Source organism: Gavia stellata, chromosome 26 (genome assembly GCF_030936135.1).
Source record: "Gavia stellata isolate bGavSte3 chromosome 26, bGavSte3.hap2, whole genome shotgun sequence".
Taxonomy (NCBI): domain Eukaryota; kingdom Metazoa; phylum Chordata; class Aves; order Gaviiformes; family Gaviidae; genus Gavia; species Gavia stellata.
The window spans coordinates 6904076-6928043 of NC_082619.1; the positions used below are offsets into that span (position 1 = coordinate 6904076).

Sequence of the window (23968 nt, forward strand, 5' to 3'; positions counted from 1 at the left end):
GGCTCATTGGCTTGTTAATTGGAACCAGTAGAGACCTTTATTGCTGGGGCTTGAAAAGCATTAGAGAGCCAGAAACTGGGTGGTTTGGAGACAGAAACAGACAGTAACTAACCCATGTAAGAACTGCATCAGGAGTAGGTAATTTACACCACAGGGTAGCTATAGAGCTGGTTTTATATTCATGCTGAGGGAGCAGTCTTGGAGGGCAGGAGACATGCCAGCAGAGTGAGCTCATTAATGGGAAAGAGAGAATTCTCTTTTATCCCCAGCCCTTCTCCTGTCCATTTTAGTTAGGCACCAGTCAGGAGCAATAATTAAAGCTTTTCCCTTGCCCTCTGCGCTGGCTTCTTCCCCTGGCTTTAAGGGGTGCGCGTGTTATTTAGCAATAAAAGACACATCCTGAGCTGAACTAAACTGTTGTGACTCCACTGGAGGCCCCTGTTTGACAGTCTCCAGGAGCTCCCTTCTTGTTCTGGTCACTCTCCTCCCATCACGTGCAACTGAGTGACTGTGGCTGAGCTGTGCTAATGAGGTCTCTTCATCGGAGAAGTCACCAGTTGCTTTCACCCTTGATTTAATACCTCTTTCCTAACTCCCTGGAGTGAAGCAGATCCAATCTGAATGTTGCTAACAGGGGCATGTCTCCATTTCACACAGCAGGATGGTTTCTTTCCTGTGTGATTCAGCTCTCTGACCTGTATTCCAAGTGACGTAATTCCCGGGATTGGTGTTGTGGAGATGTTTCTGGGTTCCTGTGAATCAAGCTCTGTGCATACACAGCATTTTAAGAGTCCCTCATTCTGTAGCATTAATGTTCCTCAGCCTTGGAGCCAACTGCAGTGCTGATCCGCTGAAAGGGGACTGCGATACCGCAGGAGACCCCGAGTTGAATTAGGTAGAGCAAAGATGCAGTCCTGCGCCTTCACCTCATAACCAGAACATAAACAAGTATTTTTACAGGAGCACAGAGTACTGTAGCTGAAGTCTGTGCACGGTACCTACTGGTAATGCTTTGGGATTACAACCGTGAAACATCTCAGTTCAGAAAACCAAAAAAGAACCCAATACATTCATAGGCTCGTTTAGGTTAATGCTAGTTTTGATGGTTTGCTCTCCCATACCCAAAAAGATTTAGCAGGACTGAAGGAGAAAATGCCACTGTCCCCGGGGTTTGACATGAGTTGCCACAGAGAGGCGTTCACATGCTCCTCGCAAATGCAATATTGAACCAAACTGGAGTTATGTTAAGAATTTTGTTAACCGTCAGCTTTGGGAAGCTGGTGAAGCCTAAATTCTCAAGAACTCACCATAAAACAACACGAGCGGTCCCAGTTTCACAGTCATGAACGTTGGAAACTTTGCTTGTCTTTACTAAACACTGTGTTGAGGCAGCTGGCTCAGATTGCTTAGCTAGGAGAAGAGTGTGTCTGCTATCCTGCGCCTGTATACCCCGAAGGGAGTTTACAACCACAGAGGAAATGCTTTACCTACTGCAGCGTGCCGTCTTTCTGTGGGCTCAGCAAGTAATCGCTCATTCTGCACCAGCTGCACCTCTTCCAAAAGGAGAATAAATTGGCGTGAGATGCACAGGAGGAAAGCGATACAGAAATGTGACATGTCTTACTGCTACGGAGCAGGAGCCCAGGCGATACCATCCTGCAAAGCTCCGTACGCGTGCTCTACGTTCAGCGCGCGCCGAGTTCTGAACGAGCAAAGCGTTTGTCTTAGTTGACCTGAGTTTTTGAGATTAGTCTTGCGCTGAGGCAGAGTGCTTTCTCTTCTGAAAGGTTCCTCTCAGGCTGGCGTGACAGAACTTGCGTCTGCTAAACTTCAGGGCATAATCCGTCTGTTTATTGGAGTTTCTCCTTAGGGGAGGGTGTCTGGGGAAGGTGGGATGAGTGGAGCGAGCAGGCTGCTGTTGCTACTGCCTTTTCATTTTTGATGAGGATGCAGTTGGTCATTTTTTTAATTGATGTGTAGGGATCTGAGACGTAACACTATAAGCAGGTGTAGGGAGGGGAGGTAAGGTTTTAAAAAAATGTTTACAACATCAGCCGTAGGGATGAGTACTGCACCTTAAAACCTTTCTGTATGCCTGGTGATTCATGTTAGGGTTTGCAGTGATTGTTGGGCTGGTAACTGTAGACGGGCAGTGTCCTGGGTTTTGGATTGGCTGGTTGTTTTTTTTTAAATTCCAGTTTGTCGTGTGCTGACACTTTGAGCTCCCCAAACAATGATGGAGCCGTTCTGTGGTAGGAGTTACAGCCCCGCGTGGTGTGAAACAGTCCTTTCCCAAAGGGTCTTGCAGACAAGACGGCAGTGAGGGGAAGGAAGCATCATTGTCCAGTTTCTTAGAGGAGGGTCTGAGCCACGGGCAGATCACAGGATTATTTTTCAAAATCATCTCTGTTCTAAGCTGCTTTTAAACAGGGGAATTGGGAGCCACACGTGCTGCTGGTCGCTGGACTGGAGTGTGCATAGGGGTGTTGCTTCCAGGGAAAGTAAGAGCGGTCGGTCCTTTCTGTTCCTCTTCTCTGTCACATGTAGGTACTGAATTACGGGCTGGGACCTGTAGGAGTAAAACCAGTTTTGATGCAAGGGATTGACTTCTCTGTTGGGTCTAAATCTAGCAAAGGTTGTGGTGATACTCCCTTTAAGTATGTTGGTTTGCACAATACCTCTCTGGTCGGCTCTTGTCACCCAGTGGAGCCTGCCTTAAGAGGCCCATCTCCATTTAATTTTAGTGTGTTATTCATTTGTTGGCTCCCTCTGGGTTTTGAATGCTTCCTCTGCCAACGAAGCGTCATTTGGAAGCGGACCAAGCTTAGTAGGGAGTAGCTGTTTCTTCATCGCCCTGCGAGATGTTCCCAGTTGGTTGGGTGCTGTGGACACCTGCCGTGCTAGTTTGTTTTATGGAGCTGCGAGATGCAGCAAATTCAGCGTGATCCCTGGTTCGTGAAGAGACCTTCTTCCCTTTGTAGGTAAAGAGACTTTTTTCTCCGCTAATTTTTTTCTCTCAAAGGAAACCAAATAGAACTTAAATTTAGCGCGACCCCAATTAGAAAGAATTGTGCTTGCAGAGCATGTGTTTGTTTAATGTGGGAGCTGGTTAAATGCTGCATTGCAGCATCTGCACCATGTCCTCGTTTGTGCCTCAGAATATTTCGAAACGGAGCTTTCCACAACTTCTGAATTTATGACAAGCGTAGGAGTCCGCAGTAATATGGTCAGCAGAAACTTTGCGCCTGGCTGCAGGGAGAGGCCAGTGGATTGGAAAGCCGGGCAGGTCCTTGGCAGAGCGCGGGGCCGCGGTTACGGCTCTGTGCAGGGACTGGGCGGGCTGGATGGAGCCGCAGTGCCAACGGGGAGGCTGGGCGGTCGCAGGTGCGGTGTTGCAGTTGCGGTGGTGCCGTTCCTCTCTGGCTTCGGGAGCTCGCCGGTCGGACGGGGTCGGTTAGCCGCCGCTCCGCCGGGTCAGAGGAAAGCCACGTCGCTCTTCGGGGGATGAATGAGTTCAGAGCTGCAGCAGATGAGGGGTCACCTTACAATGTGCTTTATATTGAGATGCTGCTGGGAATAATGCGCTGGAATTGCTTGGAATACAGAGGATGGGGTGTAAAATACTGGCGGTTCTTTTTCCATGCTGCAAATGTTCCTGTTGCCTGGCACCTGATAAAGGTGATCGTTTCTCTCTTGGCGATTACAGCAGAGCACAGGTTAACCCTGGTGTACCCTAAAATGGGGGTATCAGGTGTTCGTTGCATGAGGCAATCCATGCGATGCAGTCAGCTCTGGTAACAGGATTTTGTAGACTAAAAGCAAATGGTATTTTTGTACCTTTTTTAACCTTTGTTGCATTGATACGTCATCAGCTTCCACGACTGGAAAAGATGGATTTAGAAATGGCACTCATTTTTAATCGACGAGTTTCCCATATTGAAGGATCTATATCTCCTTTTCAAATTATTAGAAAACACCGGTGATCTGTAATCAACAGGAAGAGGTACTGCTCTTCTTGCTGAAGAAGTAAATGTCTGCAAAAGACATAGTTTACAAACACCCCTGGTTCCTGCTCTCTGTCTTTCCTGTTCTTCCCAGTTCCCCAAATTTATTAGCGATTATTTTGGACAAGTTGGGTAGGATTAAAGACAAAATAAAATGAAAGCTGAGACTTTTCAGAACTGCGTGCGTGATGAAATGACAGCAGATACGGGATCTTGATACGCTGGGCGCTAGCAACAACTGTTTGCAAGGGATGGTTTTAGTCTCCTGTGCTGGTTATTATGCTCTTCAGATAAGCTCCTTAACAGCACCTTGGGATTTCTGGTGGCATCACAGCTTGTTCTGGGTCCTCTGGTGTTACCCTTCCCTTCGAGCGATCCCCTGGCTGCAGTTGGGTGATGTAGCTGCCTTTGATGCTAATTTATTGCAGATCTGAGTATAGGGAGAACACTGTTACCAGAGCAGAGAAACAAACACAAGGAGTGCGACTCGGGCAGCATCTTGGTAAGGATCTGTAAAAATCTGCATCCCCTTAGCTCAAGTTTGGTAATCTATATGTCATCTCTTTGGTTCCTAGTATTAATGTGAGGAGTCCCTTTTACTAGCTAATAATTTTCATTATAATAAAAGTCTGCCTGGCTGGCTCTGGATCTTTGCCATCTGTGAACGAAGCCTTGATTTGGAACTCAGGACAGCCGAGTCTTACATACTTATTTATTTTAGTTTTGCTTGCCATTTTAATTCTTAGAGGGTAAATTTAACCAGCTTCCACTCTCACTGCTAGAGAATGAAATTGAACGTGACAAACGAGAAGCAAAGCAAACTTTGCTGAGAAGTAGAAAGTTATCAATATCGACAAAATTGTTGCATTTTTCCCTTCCTTTCTTTAAATACTACTTCTAACTGTAAACACAAGAACTTCCAATTTCTGTTCCGAAGGCCCAGCCTGGAATCCCTGCTCACAGTGTCCTTGGTAGGGAATTGCTTTGCTCCAAGATTTTCGCTTCAGAAAGACTTTTTAGCGTTGGCAGAGCTTCCATCAGAGATCGCTCCTCGAGCTTTATTTACCTGGGCCCACTACAGTTCACATAGCAAATAGTTACGTGGCGGTACGGCAGCCCTGGGGTGTAGTTCCCCAAGTATGCTCGGAATTGTTATGACTTGAATGCTGGCAGCCACATCAATAAATTTGTTTAAGCAATAACTTGTTGTTCTTATACAAAGGTTTATTGAAGTGCTGCACGAAAAAGGTAGGTCGTGTGTGTTGGCCGTAACATTTAGATGAGATTGGCCACAGTTGTTACAATGGGCCGAGGAGAATGTTGGCTCTGGATGAGGCTGAGGGTTTGTATTAGATGCATTCATTCTGTGAATGAGCCCTCGGGGCATTTTTGTACTTCTGATTGGTATTTTCAGAGTATTATCCAAGCTGACGAGTTTCAAACCTCCGAGTAGGTTCAGATCTGGCATCCTGCTTTTACTTCTGTCTCTATTTTTAAGCATTTTTATGCCTAAAGGAGTTGATGATCAGGACAGAAATCTGAGTTTCAAAGGATTTGTTTGCGTTTCTCTTTTCTGTTAAGACGTTTCTTGCGTGACTTTGGGCAAGTCCTTTAAAGTAGGATTCGTCTCCTTGACTCTTGGGCATCTAGCAGTTATCCAAGTGGATGGGTCTATCTGGAGGGTGATTCACCCTGTCTACCATAATATAGGTGCTTAAAAAAAGAAAGTGGGTCCTAACTTCTCCATTGGCACAGCAGGAAAAATAATGCTTCCTTACTTATCCGATAATTTTTGTAATGCCCTCCTTGCTATCTGGGGAGAGAGCCATAAATAAAACACATGGCAAGTGGAGGATTCCTATATAGGGCTACAGCTCACAAATCGGTGTGTACCTTGTGTTTCCTGACAAGCCCACCTAATGCAGGTATTAGGAAACGGGAAATCTTCCTGTTCTCCCTCCCTTAATAGTACTTTTCTGTGCACTATGGTCCTGTTGGGAAAACTGAAACTAGTTGGCTAGTCATTGTGAAAGGGCAAATCCTATAAAAGTTGTTTATACGCTGCATGCTGTCAAGATACATTAAACTTTTTCTCCTCCCCAAGCGATACACTTTTGTGCCTGAGAAATCATGAACAAAGGGGAGGATTTGCCACATAGTCTTACAGATTTGCCTTGCACGTTGGAGCCCAAACTGACTGTCTCTGTTTCTGATGATCCTTTATAATTTCCTACTTGGTTTATGTTACGCAGTGAAGAAGTACTGGCCTGTGTCAGCATCTTCACTTGCATCTGAGTCCATGTTTGCCACAGCTTTGCGTGCAGACAGTGCGAGCTGGGGAAGAAGTGGTTGTAAAGTTGCCTTCTGGGGCAGTAATTCAGGGGGGCTGTTGTGACTTGACAGCCCCTTTGCGCTCACGGGTAATGTTAGCCATACCCTTCCGTTCATCTTGCTGGCTGTTATTTCATTTGGCTATCCCTTTTTTCAGGAGACTGGCAATATATTGAACCCAGTCAGCCTCAGACATGCCCAAACCAGTTTCCTTGCAGTATTTCACAACTTAGAGTAATTGTTTTTATCAAAATCCATCTCCAAAGGACTTGGGCAATCAATGACCTAAGCTGTAGTCAGAGTTCTGGTCGGTGAGCTGGGAGCCGGGCGCTCATGAGCTCAAACCCCATCTCTCACCCACCTTTCGTGGCCTCGGGGAACTTTCTTGATAGCTCCCTTTCCATCTCCACGCTTGTAAAATCAAAGTAATAGTCCACATCTGCCCCCAAGGTGCCACAAGGGTAGGTTTCTAATACTTGTGAAGTCCTTGGAAGGTTGAGAGCATGATATAAACATTAAATAGTATTTATTCAAGGTGCCACAAGGGTAGGTTTCTAATACTCGTGAAGTCCTTGGAAGGTTGAGAGCGTGATATAAACATTAAATAGTATTTATTCAAGTGTTACCAAGTTGGAAGTAAACTTATTTGTGTGTATCCCCTATATTTACTTTGTTCCTTGGTTGGGTTTGCGTAATTTCACAAATCACAGAATCACTAGGGTTGGAAAAGACCTGTAAGATCATCCAGTCCAACCACCAACCCAACCCCACCGTGCCCACTAAACCATGTCCCACGGTGCCACGTCCACACGTTCCTTGAACACCTCCAGTGATGGTGACTCCACCACCTCCCTGGGCAGCCTCTGCCAGTGCTTCACCACTCTCTCAGTAAGGAAATTTTTCCTAATATCCAGCCTGAACCTCCCCTGGCACACCTTGAGGCCAATCTAAACCTAAACGTGTCAGCCATTTTGGAAACCCGACGGTGCCGAATTCACAGGAGCACTTCTGTAAATCGTGAAAAGCCTGCGTGGTTTAGGTGCCTAAACGTTCCTTTGACCTGGTAGTACGTGCCTCTGCACCCACAAACCCGTGTAATGTGAAAGATGGATCCAGCAGCCTGGACAGAGGGGCAATAGTTGACCCAAACTGCAGATGAGCAGAGAATATTCCGCTTCCTGCAGATGCGTTCTCTGCTACACAGACTCGTCCAGCACAAGTTTGATACTTTTAAAGGCCAATAGTTTTGAGCTATTTTGGGCAAATTTCCCAACATAACAGGCACTGTTATTGCTTCACCATCTGCCCTCTGAATTGCTGGAACTCAAGATGATTGGGTGCGGGGTTAGCATTACAAAGAGGTACATGGGGTCCCCGTGGAGAATTACTTGTTTGGGGGAAGTAGTTGCCGAAAGGGAGAGCTGAGCAGGCAATACAAGCTTTTGCAGTTAAAGGAGGCGGTTTCTCTCTCCCCTTCTTTTTTACCCTGCCTGCAGCTGTGAGAAGAGAAATTCTTTATGCCGGAGTGACCCAGAGGACAGCAGGGAGTTGAAAATTAATTTGCATTTCGAAACACTACAGCTGTAGGGGGAACAAACATGAGAAAAAATGCTGCAGTCCATACAGGAATTGCTTGTGCTCTTACCCCTCCGCTCTTAATGAGGTGGATACTGTTTCCCCTCTCAGCTTACTGTAGTGTCATTGATCTAAACAAGAAAACACTAGCATACAGTCCAGATATGAATGTATTGCTAGTATCTTTATTCCATTTGTGGATATTTTGTGGTTAAAAACCAAAAAGCCAACCCCAGAGAAATAGGTGGATGCAGCCTGGGAGATGGATGTAGCATAGGAAGGCTCCGATCTTTGATACAAGCGCGGTCAGGTGCTGCTTGCGGTCCTCAAGTGCAAGATGCCCTAGCACAGACATACCCACAACATCGAGAATGTTGCTGATACCATCACAGGGCTTGAGAAATGCGGTTACCTACCTTCCTAGCTTGATGCAACACAGTGGGATTTATGTTTCTCAAGTTTGAACTTTGCACTTTGTTCCTACACAGTTCCCGGGTAAGCTGCCGTTAAAAAAAAGTCCGGTCTTAAAGAGCAGAGTCCGGTGCCAGAGACCGGTTCCACAAACAGGCGCTGCGTGGTACCTGCTCGTGGCACCGACTCGTGGTTTATGCTCCCCCCCCTTCCATTACTGCACTTTCCCAAGTGCAAAAGTCACACTTCAGATAAAAACGTTGCACGTTACCAGGAAAGAGTGCATCTTGTGATAGCGGGCTCGGACTTTACTCAACTCATCAACAGCGTAAATCGTTTTAATGTGGGTCACTCCTTGGGAATCAGGAAGAGAGCATCCTGGAGGAAGTTTGCTGTTTGTTTGGTCGTGTACTTCGGTCTTATGCCTGGTGATTCAAACGTGAGGACGTGGATTTAGGAACGAGACAAAAGTTCTTAGGAGAGAGACTTTTAAAGTTAGGGGGTTATTTTTCTGAACGTGCAGGGGACGGTGGGGTCTGCGTGCTTCTAAAATGACACATGCAGGTGACTCGCTGGGTGGCAGGGAGCTCCTTACGGAACAGCAAAAAGGAGATCTTCATCCTCCCTGTCCCGTGCTGCTTTACACCTTCTGCGTAACTGTCACTGTAAGGCGGAGGGAAGAGTTTCAGAAACGAGTAGTTTGAAATGAGCTTCCTGGAAAAAGTTGCGGTCTGAATTGTTACAGGTATTTTACTGGGTATTGCTACAGGTATTTTACTGTTTTCTTAGGAAATACTTGGACAGTTTTTTGCAAAATTGAGCTAAAAATAGGAAGAAAGATTGGGGTAGAAGCAACTGCATTTCTTCGGGTGAGGCTATTTATTGTTGGGTTCTTACATAACCACGCGTTAACGTGGCAAGGGAGACAGGATTTATTTGGCTGATTTCAGATGTCTAGAGGTTGTCGGAGTCTCAGCTGGTCACAAAGCCTCCAGAAAGGGACACATCCACGGTGCAGCTCGCACCTTCTGTGTGGTACTGGGTGTTCTCGGGGCACTCTGCCCTCTGCGTGCACCCATCCTTCCTCACTCTTTATAAAGGCAGCCTGGACAATTAAGAGTGAGCTGCCTCCAACTAAACTTCATCTCGTGGCCGATTGTTTAAATTTGTATTCTTGTGGCTCAAAACACAGCCCTTAACCTTCTGTTCCATTCCTTCCCTCAGCTCTGGTTTTTTCATATGCTTCCTAAGTGTCAGTACACGTACGTGATAGCCCGGGGTTATTACCTTCGTGGAGGCGGTTCAGAGTGGCGCTCCGGACAGTTTTATTTCATTTTCCTTGTTCCTGCTGGGCCGCAGGTTTAGCTTTCCGTGTTCGTTTGCTATGTGTGGAATTCAGCCGAGCAGCTGCATTTCAGCGTGCTGTGGTCCATTAACCAGCCAAAAGGCCCGGCTTGAGCGGCAGTTCACCTTACTGCTGTAATATTGTGAAAACGATGCTGCTAGAGGGGAGCTTGACGGGAGACCTCGCTCCCCAGGCTGAGCAAATAGTTCTGATTCCAGTAACATACTAAAAAAAATTAAAAAAAAATAAATAAATAAAGCAAGCCTCCCAAAACCCAGGGAGGGAACGTTACAAAAGATTAAAAAGGGAAGAATAAAACGAAGATGATGGGAAAGGAAACGTGCCTGATTTCAAGATGAATCAAAATGTTCTTCAGAATGAAAACCATAAAGCTTCTGTTTCCTCTTAATGGCAAAGAATTAACCAGTTAACGAGCCCTAGGAGATGCAATAAACCTTTCAAACCAGCTGAGAGATGCTCAGGAACGAGTTGAATATCAATTCCTTTAGCTGCTGTGGTGATGAAATATGGTAGGGTCTCCTTTGTCGATGCATCCGCATTTCCAGCCTTTTGCGCTTTGTTTCCTGGAACTACCTGTTGTTTGGGACAGCGAAGAGAGGGAGGGGAGGAGGGAAGCTGATTGATTTTGGAACGGGAGATGCTTGCAGCGCTCAGATTCTCACAAAGAGGTAGGTGTTCAAATGTAGCACCTGCCAGTGGGTTTTCGCAAGGCTGCAGCTGAGTCAGTGCCTTCATTGCAGAGAGATTATCTGGAGTCAGCGGCTGGAGACCGTATTGCCCAGAAAAGGGATAAAACCAGCAGTGAGTATTAGTAGACTTTCGTTGCTTGCCTGAGAACATGGGACTGGAAGGGGCTGTGTGCTGGGTTTAATAAGCACAGACGCCGATTCTGGGCACAGAGGATTGTTGGGGCCGGGGGAATATACAGCATGTGACGCTGTGCTTGTTCCCTCCTTGTGTCTCTCCCGAAGTGGCCTGCTCGTGGCGGTTGTCAGAAACGGGAGTGCTGAGCGAGGTGGACCTTTATGGCTGTTAATACAAACCACCTGCCTCATCAAGTCTGGTTGTTATAATTGCAGGAAACCACAGTAATTAACTATCATTAATAGAATTTTACTGTAGATGCTACTACATCCTATGAGAAGAAACCTCCATCGGTTTCCCGCTGTGATGCGGCTGAGATAGATTTCTGATTCAAATCTGGTAATTGGTTTGGGATCTAGAAGCCAAAATGAGGACCTGAACACTGAGAAGTTCACCTCTGCAGCAGGGGAGAGATTTATTTAATAGACAGAGATGGGTACCTGAAAAAGTCACAACCTGATGGCAGAAGCCACCGTAGGTGCTAGTCTTGGCACACTTCACATTCGCAAAATGAAGACTTAGCCTGTGCGGTCATCCTGCCGTTTCCGCCTGATCGTAATAGACACTATCCCCTCCGTACCTGTGCATATGCATATATGTAAATGTCTATTTAGCTAAAGGGCTTGGGAATCAAAGGGGAGAGGGAGGTTAAGCACGCATGTAATTGTCAGGTGTCATCTTTGCTCAAAACCTAGCAAAATGAAGTCACCATTCCAGCAAAGGGCTTTCAAGTATAATTATAGCCCTGCTTGAATACCTGTCACTTCTCCAACCATGCAGAATTCCCCCAAAATATCTGTGGTGCTGGCATGATATATTTAGCTCAAAGAACAGAGCGTCCTGGTAACCAGATTAGGAAATGCGTAGAACGAGCATGCTAGAGTTTTTTCCGTGTATATTAATTCTTCTAACTGCCCAGGATCTTCCATGACAAGTAAGTTCTTTAGGAAGTGTATCGTTGGTGCGACATCCCTCACCTTCCCCCTGTTCTCCCTTGACCTGGTTCACGTTGTCACAAGAGGTTGCTGCTCAGCTGAACTGGTACATAAATACCATTCTTACCACGCTGTTTGTTTGCACAGCTGGATAAACCCCGGAAGGATAAGGCCTTGGAAGCATGCAGAGCTCGCTGCCCGTGGCGCCCGCCTTCGATCAGGAAGCGCAGGCGGGTGTCCTAGCTGTGTCCGTGGTAGGTAGATGAAGAGGAGAGCTGTCTGTGTAGGCTTCTCCCCGCGGTGTGCGCATCGCCCTTCTCAGACAGTATCAGCCTGCCTGGTAGGAATTAAGCAGGCAGGGAACGTGCTATTTATTTATTTGCTTATTTATTCATTTCAATGGATGCTACTAATTTCAGGGGGGCCCCTACTGAGATTCCAGTATGGACCATTAAAGTCTTCGGGAATTTGCAGCTAAGCGTTAGCAGATCTTGCCACACCACTTTAAAACTTGGGTGAACTCCCTTACCCAATCCTTTGCGACTCTTGCAGTCGGGCAGTTGGCAGAAGGAAATGCCGCTGCTGCGGTGCTGAGCCCAGCATCCCCGCTCAGTTCACTGATGAGATTTGAGATCTCTCACCTTTTGGAACGCGTGGTGGTGGGGAGACGCGCGCGTGGACATCTCGCATAGCCTTGCTTGGTTCTCAGTGAAACCGAAGTGAGCATGAGTCTAGCGTGTCTTGCCATCTAGGGTGCTCTCTCTTCTCACCGAAGAAAAGACACCGCTAATTGTGTCAGCACCTAAAGCCTTGTCCTTTGCCTTCGCTGCAACGGATGGTGCTGTTCTCATCTCTCTGCTTTTCTGTACCAATTTATACCTGGGTCCCACTTGTCTCCTTAACGCTGTACTGCAATGCAACACATATTTTAGCCCTTTTTGGCAACTGCTTGAGTATGATATAACTCCTTCCCTGTCCACTTTAAGTCTTAAACACTTTCGTCTTCAAGAGGTGTTGAATCTTTTTGCGTAAAGGGGTAAGTGGTGTCATCCAAAAATGTGTTTTGAAACGGTATTAGAATTTAGGGCCACCTGCTCTGTTCTCAGACACGTAGCTTACGGTGTTGCGGATGACCGATGCACATTTCACCGACACTCTCTCCAAATGTGTATTCACCCAGCGGTGAGAAGTAGTTGCTTATCCTGGCTCACGTGCCTAAATGTGCGTCTGGTTGATTCCTAAAGCCGACAGTTGTGGTGCTGCTCTGAGCTCGCGCGGCTGCGAGAGGTACCTTTCACTTCAGAGCGGATGCTGCCGTTTCCTTCTGCAAATGTCTTCTGGCTGCCTTAGTGGAAGTTGAAATTTCCATTGTACCTACAGGGGAGAGCAGAGGGGGATCACCTCTGCCTGTTTTCCTTCCCTCCAAAAAGCAGCACTTGGTTTCCAAGGCTCTTTCTGTGCCATTGCTTAATGTACAAGGGCTCTGCTTGTCCCAAAGTCTTCACCTTGCTTTGGAAACCAGCGTGAGACGCTGCAGATGCCTCATAGCGTAATACTAGAGTCTGACTGACTCAGTTTTGACTGTCTCTTGGTATCTTTGGGTGTCGCAGGTCCAGGGCCTAATCTACTCGAGCTGAGCCTGCGTGATTGACGTGCCACACGGATTTACAGGTTTTGTTCTGTCCTGCGCTCGCCTGCGGAGCAGACGTGCCCTTAGCCTGGGATGCACCTGCTGATTTCCAGGGAACCATTCAAAATGAGTCTTTTCTCTAGCTCCGTGTTTGCTGCAAGCCGGCAAACAGGCGCTGAAGCGGCTGGGGAGGGGAAAGCGCAGAGCATCCAAGTTCAGTAGCGCTTAGGAGAACTGACTGGCAGATGGCATTTGCTGCTTGATATAAGGGGATTTGCCACGTGACCTATTCAGAATCTGTGTCACGTGGCAAATTGATCAGACCTGGCATCTAATGTAAGAATAAATCTAGATCATCATAGGAGCTGTAGCAAAAAGTGGCTTGCAGAGGAATCCACAGGGATCGGAGCTTTTTCCATGAAGATTTGCTGATGCTTACCAGAGCTCAATCCTAATTTTCTTTCTGTGTTCAGGCAGTTTTATCTCCTTTTTAGAAATAAAGTCATTTGCTCCTCCTTCAGCTTACGAGGGTGGACAGATAGCTCCGGCAGTGGATGCTGCACAAGGCTGAGAAGTCAACTGGAAGGAATCGGTTGGTGAAGCGGCTTGAATATTGACTTGACACCTAATTATATCCTCTGGGCTTATTTTTTCCATTCTGTCATACCCCGGTTTGTCTGCAGTTTCTGTGAGTGTGGTATGTTGTGTAGCTATCTAAATCCGGTCACGCTCCAGTAGACATCAGGGATGAAATTATCAGTTGTAAAAACTCTCCTGGCCCTGGTGCAGAAAGTAGCATCTCCTTAATGTTTGTATTTGCTTAAACCAAGCAGTATAGGTTAATCCTGTGTAGATCTGAAAACAAAGGAAGTCTTTGGCCAAAGAGGGTATTTACTCAATTTCATAGCTCTTCTGGAATGGAATTTAACACCACAGTTCTTGTGGGAGTTGTGATGGGACCTGCACTGTCTCTGCTTGACCAGAACTGACTTTTTTCAACCTGATTCATATCCTGGCATTTCTCTAAAGCAAAGAACACCTCTGACTGGTTTCCACACCAACTCCTAAAGTGAAATTTCTTACAGGCTTTCTCCTCTATGGAGGAACCAAAGCAGCAGGCCAGCTGGACCTAGTTCATGGCATCTGACAAGACCGCAACCTGAACTAGAACTTTAATAACATCCTCAACTAACCAACGCTTGTTCTTTAGTCCCCCAGGTCCTCAAGAGCTGCACTGAGTTCATTGAGAAACATGGCATTGTGGATGGAATATATCGTCTGTCCGGGATTGCGTCCAACATCCAGAAACTGCGGTAAGGGCGCCGCGTTGGACAAACGCGTTGGCAGGGGACGAACGAGGCACGCGCTGGGTTCGGTTCAAAGGCTCTGCTTGCAGAAGCCTGCGCCCTGGCAGTTGTGGGGCAGACTGTTCCAGCAGCTCCCATGCGGGTGTGCAGTCTGTACTCGATGGACGGTACGCTGGGTTTGTCGCCATTTTGGAGCAACACCGGGTTGTTCAGTAGAATTCATTTTGCAGGAAGTTTTCCTTCAGGATGGAGTATCGGAAGGCTCTGGGATCGTGGTGTCACTGTACTGTCACGTTTCATTCCTGTTTCCTCTTGCTCCCGGAGCCCTTTTGAGCAGCTGATCTTTCTCCTTGCTGCTTTGGACTCGTGGCATATTAGCAATGAATCGGTAACATGTGAAGAATACTTGCATAGTTCTTGGTGGGTGGCATTGCCGTGCTGCGGGGCTGTGCAGCGAAAGGCTAGGTGCGCGCCCTCCCCAATTAGGAGCTGTTCTCATCACGGTAAATGGTCTTTATCCTTTTGTGAGGCTGTTTTTCCTCCCGTCATTTGGTATGCGTTTTTCTGTTGTGAAGGGACTGAGAGAACCTGGTGGGGTGTGACTAATTCCAGTGTTGATCCTAGGCCCACGGCCTCACAGAGGCAGCAAAGGGGTATTTTCCATATGCAGGGTGTCCTCTTTGTACCAGCTATTCCCAAGCTCAGTGGTCAGGTTTGAGCCGGTGGCGTTACTGTACAAACCCTTGTACGGATGGGCTCCTTCTGGCTCAGCTTAATCCTGTTTCTCATCATAGCAAGTCCCATTTTAAAAATCTGCTCCCGAGGCTTTGATGTGCAGGCTCCAAAGACCCTGACTGTAGCTGTTGCCCACAGCAGTCTTGGCTGAATGAAATGTTTGCCCTTGCTTCAGTTACATCCCTTTAATTCCCCATTTTGACTTGTGCTGGACCATCTTTCTCATCGCTGCCCTAGTCCATTTTTTCCGTTTGTGTTGCCAAGACCGTTTTCTCCTTCGTTGTTTTCCAAAGGTGCTTTAAAAACAGTTTTCTAAAACTTCAGTGGCATAATTCCCTGGTATAGTACAGAGAATGAAGCGACAGCCTATTTTTCAGTTTTCCAAGATGTTCCAAAGACAAAAGGAAGGGAGTACGTGGCATAACTTGTAGGCACCGTCCCTGTTGTTCTTCTAAATCACTACAGATTTTCATAAGTGTTTGATTAATGTAGGACACGTTGCATTGCTGTAGTTTCCAGCTACATAAACAGACCATTAGGCTGATTTCAAAGCTAGAGCTGCAGTAGCCTTATAAATGAGTCACTGTTCTTAAGCTTCACATAGAAGAATTGGATCTCCTGGATTTAAAGGGCTTTTTGGTTGGAGAGAAAGTTAGAGAATTTATTCCACGTGGGAGATTGACTCCAGGACAGAGGTTGGCTCTTTGGCAGTGCGGTAGCCGCCTTTATTTGGCTGGTAGGCAAAACAGAGTGAGTGTTGAGTTGGGACGTGTATCCCTGTATTCCGGCTTTTTTTGAGAGACTGTGAAGTCGTATTCTTCTACTAACCCAACCTTCCTTTGGGGTCAAAAGAAATAACGTGTAGTTCTTGAAACAGCCAGCGCAGAGAGAAAAAAGGCTGAAGGTAGTAGGGCTTCCCTTTCTTCACTCCGTATTCTGCTTCTGCAGGGGTGGGTCTCTGACACGGCGTGAGATTTATTCCGAGGAAAACATACTGGAGTACCCGGAGTACTGGAGTAGGGCAGGATATGGCCAGAGAATTTCAGCCAAGGCAGAGCGTGTTTGTAGGGGGTGGGTTGGTGTCTTTCCCTGATCTCCCTTCTGAGCCCTCTCTTCTCCTGTGGAGCCAAGGGCAGGAAATGAGTTTCTCTCCCAGATGTGAGTCAGACCGTGCCTGTGGGAGCGGTGTATCCTGAACGCCGAGGATTGTGGCTACAGGCGATCCATCAGCTGGGGAAGACAGAGGCCTTTATTTCCTTCTGTGCTGCCTTTGGGATGAGGAACTGGGGTTCACCCTCTTGTCTGAAGAAGTGGAGCCCTCTTCTGCCCCCCGGTCTAGCGTAGCATGCATGGCTTCCCTCCCGCGGCCTTCGTGCCTGGGGGAAGGACGGAGCTCCTTCTTGATCTTGTAAGGGGCGTACGCTTGACTGCTGCCGTTACAAATACGCCGGTGTCTTGGACACGGGTACAAACCAGTCTGTCCTGCAGGCAGAGAGAGGCGAGCTCAGTGTTTGAGCTGCGCTGAAGGCACATTTTAGCTTTGGCGTTACAAATTGCCTGGCCTGGACAGGGGGAGAGGCCGGGGATGTTGCCACCGAGCCCCCGACACTGTTGTGGTCGTAGTGTAGACAGGATGACTCCCCGCGTCGATGATAAGCCGTTTTGGTTTACAGCTTAAAGACCGTTGTAGGGAAACCGAGCTTCAGCTAGCGCAGCTGTGTTCTCCCCGCTCCCTGTGGCCTGACTCACCACGCTGGTCCCTGCAAATCTGTCCTGCTAATTTGAAACAGCGCTTTCCATGCACATATTCTAGCAGCGAGCCAGCCCTTGGCCTTCTCAGCTCAGCTTTTATTTCATAAATGTTGGTGATTTTGGTTTGTCTCTCTCTCTGAAAACCAAGGGAATGCTCAGGGATTTTCTTCATGTGGTTCCTGGCTCTCTTCACCCTGTAGCAGAGGCGTTCTCAGCTCACCAGCTCGTCCCCAAGGAATTTCTGCGCACTCTAGTTTCCATGTGCAGCAGCTGCACTGTTCTGCCGCGTTGCTTTATCATTTCAATTTCCAGGCCTTTGAAATGCAAAGGGACAGCGGCTTTCATTCAGACCCATGGGCACTCCTCCTCTGGGCAGCTCCCAGTCCCAGCCCTTGGGAGTTCAATATCCAGATTGTCTCCTTGGTCTTGGAAGACGTTCGTTCTCTGGAGACTTTGTGACAGGCCCTGTTGCAGCAAAAGGGATTGCAGACTAGCCAATAGCTCATAAAACTAACTGAAAATGCTCTATTAGAAGGAAAAAAAAGTCTCATTTTGGAAAGATCTAGCAGCACCACAGCCGTGGGTCAAGTATTTATTTTTTTCGTGTAGATCAGGAAACACTTGCTTTCCTTGACTGTAGTTTGCGCTGGGTTTTATTTTCATTCCTCCTTTTCAAACCCCTTTGCCCATTTTTCTGTTCTCATTTCCAGCCACGAGTTTGACTCCGAGCAGATTCCTGACTTGACAAAGGATATTTACATCCAAGACATTCACTGCGTGGGCTCCCTCTGCAAACTGTACTTCCGCGAACTCCCGAACCCTCTGCTGACCTATCAACTCTACGAGAAGTTCTCAGTAAGTACAAGGCGACGCCTTTCACTTTCCACTTCAGTGTGACTTCATCTGCACTGGTTGAACAGAGAAATACTGAAAAGGATCCAGCAGGAAGCTGAACCTGTCTGCCACACACCTTGGCTGGTCTTACTTCAGCTTAAGTTGGGGATTTGAGAGAGGTCGGGAGTGCGTATCTCCAAAATTACCAGCCTAACACCAATGCGGTCTGTGCTACCCGTACACCAGATTCCCACTGCTGGTAGCATCCTGCCATTTCGAAAGGGCGGCACTGCCCCAAGTGTGAGGTCCCTTTTCTGTTTCCCCTTTAGGTTTACTCACGCGTGCCTCTGTCCCCCATGCCGCGCCGCATTGACTCCGCTTTTGGGGCCCCGGTAGAAGGTTATTGGGACACCAGCGATGCTTTGCACGACCCTATTGTTTGCCATTCCCCAGTGATTTCTTGAACAGAAGTGGGATTAGAAGCAAATGCTACTTGGAGCTGAACGCCCTCTGCAAGGGATCGCTCTGTACAATTAAGCTATAAAGTGGCCCGGATCTTGATTTATTTGGCCTTTCGCACGTTATCCGGGTGTGGGTCTGTCCCCGAGAGACAGACACCTCTCTGAAGGTGGAGAAGAGCAACACAATCCGCCTCTCTGCCGAAGACCAGTGCATTGGCCAGGTGGTTCGGGATGCTGGGGTGCCGGTATCTAGTCTTATTTGCAGCTAAATCCCTTCCTGCCTTGTTCCAGGATGCTGTTTCTGCTGCTACAGATGAAGAACGGTTGGTTAAAATCCACGATGTCATCCAACAGCTGCCCCCTCCTCACTACAGGTCAGTGCAGCCTTGACGCTGGTTGTAGCTCGGCGTTTTATCATTGCTGGCATTTCAGGAGTGAAATGATACGATTCCAGTTTTCCCTCTCAAGATAACCACACTGTGCCTCTGTATATTAAAATGGTTTATGGCTATATAAAGTTGATTTATATTTTAATTAGCTCATTACCAGACAAACACTGTATACTTCGCACGGTCTTACTTGACTTCCTTGGAAGGTATGTATAGGAGGCAAATACAAGCTTGCTCTGTCAGACGTGGCTGGTAGCACTGAGGAAATGAATAGGTTTGTTGCGGGGGGCACAAGGACCAGCTCTAGGAATCACAATTAAACAAAGTGAAGCGTAGCCAAAAAAATTGGTTCAGCCTTCAGTTTAATTTGGTCAAGTCTATTTTGTCTCCAATTCCCTCCCCCCCCCAGCAACAACAGGAACTAGCAAAATATAACAATGCTCTAGTAGAATAATGAATTATAAGATGGTGTTTAACAATCACCAAGTAATTATAATAATATATTCCAACTAATTAGTATTAATAGCTAATTTGTGATACATGGCAATGAGTCTTGACTAAGTAAGTATGACAACAAACAGGTTAATGGTCTTTAGTAGTAAAAATTAGGTCAGGGTATGTTAAAAAGGCATCAGACAAAAAGGTATGGTGATTGGTGGCAATAACTAAATAGAACACTGTATGTTAATGATTCTTTAAATAGTATTAATAACTAATTATTGTAATGATGTACAATAAGCAGTCTTCACAATTATGTATTGTAATCGGTATAAGTAGCTAATTCCAGTGTATGCTGACAGTTATTTAAGTATCAATAACTATTGTAATGCGCTGGACCAGTTGCGATACTGTGTCCTGCGGGGTTTAGATGACCATTTATAGTGTATGCAGATGGATATTTGGCGATTGAGTTCTAATTATAATACTGTAGGATTGTCGTCAATTGGCATATTAATTTATTATTGTAATGTAAGTTAATTTGCAGACCCAGTTAAGATTCTGTGCCTGAGTGGTATAGATGGCCAGTTGTAACACATGAAGATAGTTATTTGGGTGTTGGTAACTACTTATAATAATCATCTGTGCTAATTAATAAATAGTTAAATTTTTAATTATTGTCATGTATGGTGATTAGCTGGACAGTTGCAGTGCTGTACCTGAGTGGTATAAATAACTAATGATGTTATTTGAATAGCAATAAATTATTATGTGGTCATTAGTCTTAACTAATGCGTTTGTAAGCTATAAATGCTTTACTAGTGTGCTACTTGCTGTTCAAATAACTAACTAATTAGAGTAATAGCTGGTACTTTCTAGTAACTAATTGTAATATTGTCTTTGTGTTAATTAAGGGGGCAGGGCCCTGAAGAGGCCCTTCCTTCTCAAAAATTAACTAATCATCTCCTTTGTCTAATTTTCTCTGGTGCATTCCACCTCTTCCCTAAAGTGACTCTTATTTTATTTTATGGGGTGAACAAACTTGTTTAACTTGGCAATGGTGATGCCTGTGTGCGTCTTAGTCTTAGACCGGAGAGGGGCGTGGGAGACACCTGGGTGGGAAATGACGGAGGTGGAGAGGGCTTCTGCCCTCCGTGCCTGGGCTTTTTTTCCCTTGAAAAAGGAAAAAAACCACTTTGGTTTTCTGCTGCTCTGCGAGGAGACGTTCCACGCAGGTAACCGGTGCTGGAGATGTCTGCTTTGTTTCCGCCCAGAAACATCCCTCTTCACTTCAGGCCTTGTCGGGTTGTGGGATTTTGAGCCCCCACCCGCTCCCCCCGCCCCAGAAAGGGGCACGCAGTGAGACAGCCACACACCAGCCAGGGCTGCTGCCAAGCAACAGCAGCACCGAGGAGGATACAGCAGCATTTTCATTATCGCCCTGTGCTCCCTCCTCCTCCTGGGTGGTAGCAGTAGTGTTTATTAGAAAAAAAAGGCCTTTTGTTTTTTTTTTAATTATTATTAATGTGAACAGAAGCCTCGGCAGTTTAACCTCATATCAGCCTTATGAAATTACTGGCTACAGGTTTCTTCTAGGTATATAAGTAGAACTCAGATACAATTTGCTGGTGTTCAGTATGCTGGGGTGTCTATCACATCCAGTGCAAAGGGTGTATTTATTTCTGTTGCACAGGGTTACAGTAAAGCAGCCAAGCGATGGATTTCCAGGGCGCTCTGCTTCTGGATCCTGCTGTGCTGGTGGCATTTAGGTTACTGCAGTCCACTTCCTCATGTGCTGGATCCAGCCCTGGTCCTGAGAGCAGATGCTTTGGCCGTCTTTTCACTGAGCCCGGACAAATCAGAGAGACTCCCCTCGCCCCACCCCGGTGTCATTAATTGCTAAAGACAACCTTACCGTCAGTCTTGGGGTACATAGTTCAACATTTTTTTCTGTGAGCTGTCAAGCCAAAAGAAAGTAACGACCCAGGGTTTGTTTTGTAAATTGGAGCATGGCTTTGCTCGTTGGTGCTGAACATTTGCCTATCTCCTGTTTTCCAGGACACTGGAGTTCCTAATGAGACACTTAGCTCGTCTAGCTGACTACTGCTCCATCACAAATATGCACACGAAGAACTTGGCAATCGTCTGGGCTCCAAACCTCCTAAGGTACTCTTTTTTTTTTCTTTTTCCCCCTCCCATTTCAATACAAGATAAGTTTTTATATTTATAAAACACAGATGATACCTGTTCTCCAGCAAATCATAACTTTCAGCAGTTGAGGAAGAGACCCTCCTTTCTTCCATCCAATGTGCTCTTCTCCTCCGGTAAAATTTCTAAGGGGAAGTCATTCTAAGCAGGGGCTTGAGCTCCTGAACTAGTGATGTAAAATAGCCCCCGCTGTTGTCAGCGGAACCACCCGGAGAGAACAGCCCAGCATTATTCCGGCTCACTGCAGTGCGATTCCCCTGACTACAGTTCAGTAGTGGCAAGGAAGGATCCCCGCCCACCCCCAGCTCTCTTTCCTAGATGATAATTTCCCCTCTCCTGGTTAGAGGAGACGAGGATGTCCTTGATCATCCAGGAAAATTTGTTCAGTGGCATCACTGATTTCCCATTGCTTCAAGTCTCTAGAGTCTAATTTGACAGCTTTTGGCTGGAAAAGTTCAGACTTATGGAAATGACCTTGGATAAATCTGTCCCCTAACATTTGTTTTGAATGTGCGTAATAGGGTAGTTTAAAATTAATGGTGTAATTTTAAAATTTTGCTTTAAAAAAAAAACCCAACACAGCACTACCCTGCCCCTATTGTATTGACTGCTGGACTGCTGTTGTTACCAACCTGAGAAATCCGAGTCATGGATTCCCCTGGGTGCAGTTAATGAGCGTAAGCTCTTTTCTCCTTTCTGGCAATTCACCCACAAGCAGTCAAATGATCTCGGTTGAGTGTGCTTTTGTGAGTATTGGGGTACTTGCTGAGCAGGATCAGTTGGAGACATTCCCTGCTAGAGGGAAAGTCACGTAGAAGGCCACAGTGAGCTTTGTACAACACCACTGCATTAACCTGCTGCCATTCACAGTATCTGGAAACACATTAACAAAAAGCTCCCCGCTTTGTGTACGCGGTTCATGTACCTCGATCTGGACCTGCCACACGCTCCTTTTCCTTCTAGACCCAGCGTTCCTCTTGCCATTTCAGTAAGACTCAACACCTGAACCCAAAATCTGGATATAAATCACTACAGTCAGTATGATCATTTGCGCAGTGCCTTGCTGAGATTTAATCTCTTAACTGCCCCTAAAGTCTCGTCTGCCTGAGCAACCAGGCACAATAGCTCCACACGTGCTGAAGCCTTACCCAAAAGGAGCGCATCTTCCCGTGTGCTGCTGGCTGTTTGCGTTTCATTTAATCTGCCTTTTCTTCAGATCAAAGCAGATAGAGTCTGCCTGCTTCAGCGGAACAGCTGCCTTCATGGAGGTGCGAATCCAGTCAGTGGTTGTGGAATTCATCTTGAACCACGTGGACGTCCTCTTCAGTTCCAAACTCAGCTCAGTCATACGAGATGGAGCAGGTGCGTGTCTTCCTCCACTAGCTTTACCTGGATCAAAAAAAAGGTAGCAGACACTCACTGCGTATCTGAGCCTCCCCTGGCACATTTGAAATACATTTTTTACTATAACTGAGAGGACAGATTTCCAGGGTTATGATGTTAAAACAAACAGCAAATATAGCTGGTTTTAGGAATTGCTGTCAGTACCTTTCTTAGAAGCCAAGGATGCTCTACAGAAGTAGCACATCTTAACGTTTGGCTTCTACTTTTATGACCTAGCACTGAGAAATTGTAGGGAATCTCTCAAATCTTTGTCCCCCCGGCTCCCTCCCCTTCTTCTTAAAACCATCATCATCGATGCTCCTGCACGCTTACCCGTTTGAGCTATCTTGCAGGACGACACAATGTGTGATCTGTCTACCCTTACCAGCACCTTAGAACACAAACAAAAATGAACCGATGTAAAGAAAGCTCTCCGTACTCACTAACGGTGACACCAAGAAACTTACTCTTGCTCTTACCAGGGAATATTTTGACATCTGCTGTCCCGGTTATTCCTTCTGCATAGTCTGTATGGGTTAACTAGCAGGGCTGCCCAGCCCCACGGCTCAGTCTACGTTGGCCCTACAGCTATTGCCTAGTTCTCTGCTCAGTGTTGCTGGTGCGTGGCTTTAGGATGAGGAATGAACTGCGACACCTTTGTGCCCAACCCTGGAGCACCTGAAACATCATTCAGCCTTGGAACCTACAGCTCCCCTCGAGTAACTGCTAGGGCCATAAAGTATACCTGTTCCACTGAAAACAAGTGGAGTTGCACCAGGAGGAAAGTTTACTCTGTACATTAAGATAAACGTGCAGACCACAAGCTATTATTACTCCTAAGCGGCATTAAGTGTGTACCATCTGCTTTGATAACCTGTCCTTCCTATGGAATGTGCACAGTCAGTGCAGTTACCACCACCTGCAGAGTACAGGTAGCTGCTTTTTTCCAGTGTATTTGCTGCTCCCCACTTTTAAACAAGCCCTGCCTCTACTTGGGGTAGCAGAGTTGCTCCAAGTCCGGCTTTTGTTCCTACTGGAAGGCAATTTTAAGTCAATAGGAGCCAGACGTTAGCTTGGCTGAACTGTAATAGCCCACAGCAGGCTGAGCTCTGCCAAGGGAAGATAAGCGTGCTAAGAATCCGAGCCAAATGATTATCCAGGCTTAGAATGGACCGTGTAAATTCGGCTAATTGTTTAATGACTTGGTCAGTCGCATTCAGTGTGCTTTGACACCAAACCGGCGGGGAGAAGGGTCAGGCTATTCCACAGCGTATCAGCTAAGTGTGGGAATACTGTGGTGCGGCAAGGCAGCATCCTCTTCAGTGCTTCTCCAAGAGCCTCTGGT

General features: G+C 46.6%; 1 protein-coding gene across 1 annotated transcript in view; it reads left to right on the top strand.

Annotated features, from left to right (window-relative positions):
• The window catches only part of ARHGAP32 (Rho GTPase activating protein 32), a 188281-nt gene that overhangs the window by 155029 nt on the left and 9284 nt on the right, over window positions 1-23968 (top strand). The window contains exons 15-19 of the mRNA XM_059829798.1: window positions 14327-14429; window positions 17621-17765; window positions 18497-18579; window positions 21091-21198; window positions 22457-22602. Coding sequence (XP_059685781.1) covers window positions 14327-14429; window positions 17621-17765; window positions 18497-18579; window positions 21091-21198; window positions 22457-22602 — 585 coding nt within the window. The remainder of the gene's footprint in view (window positions 1-14326; window positions 14430-17620; window positions 17766-18496; window positions 18580-21090; window positions 21199-22456; window positions 22603-23968) is intronic.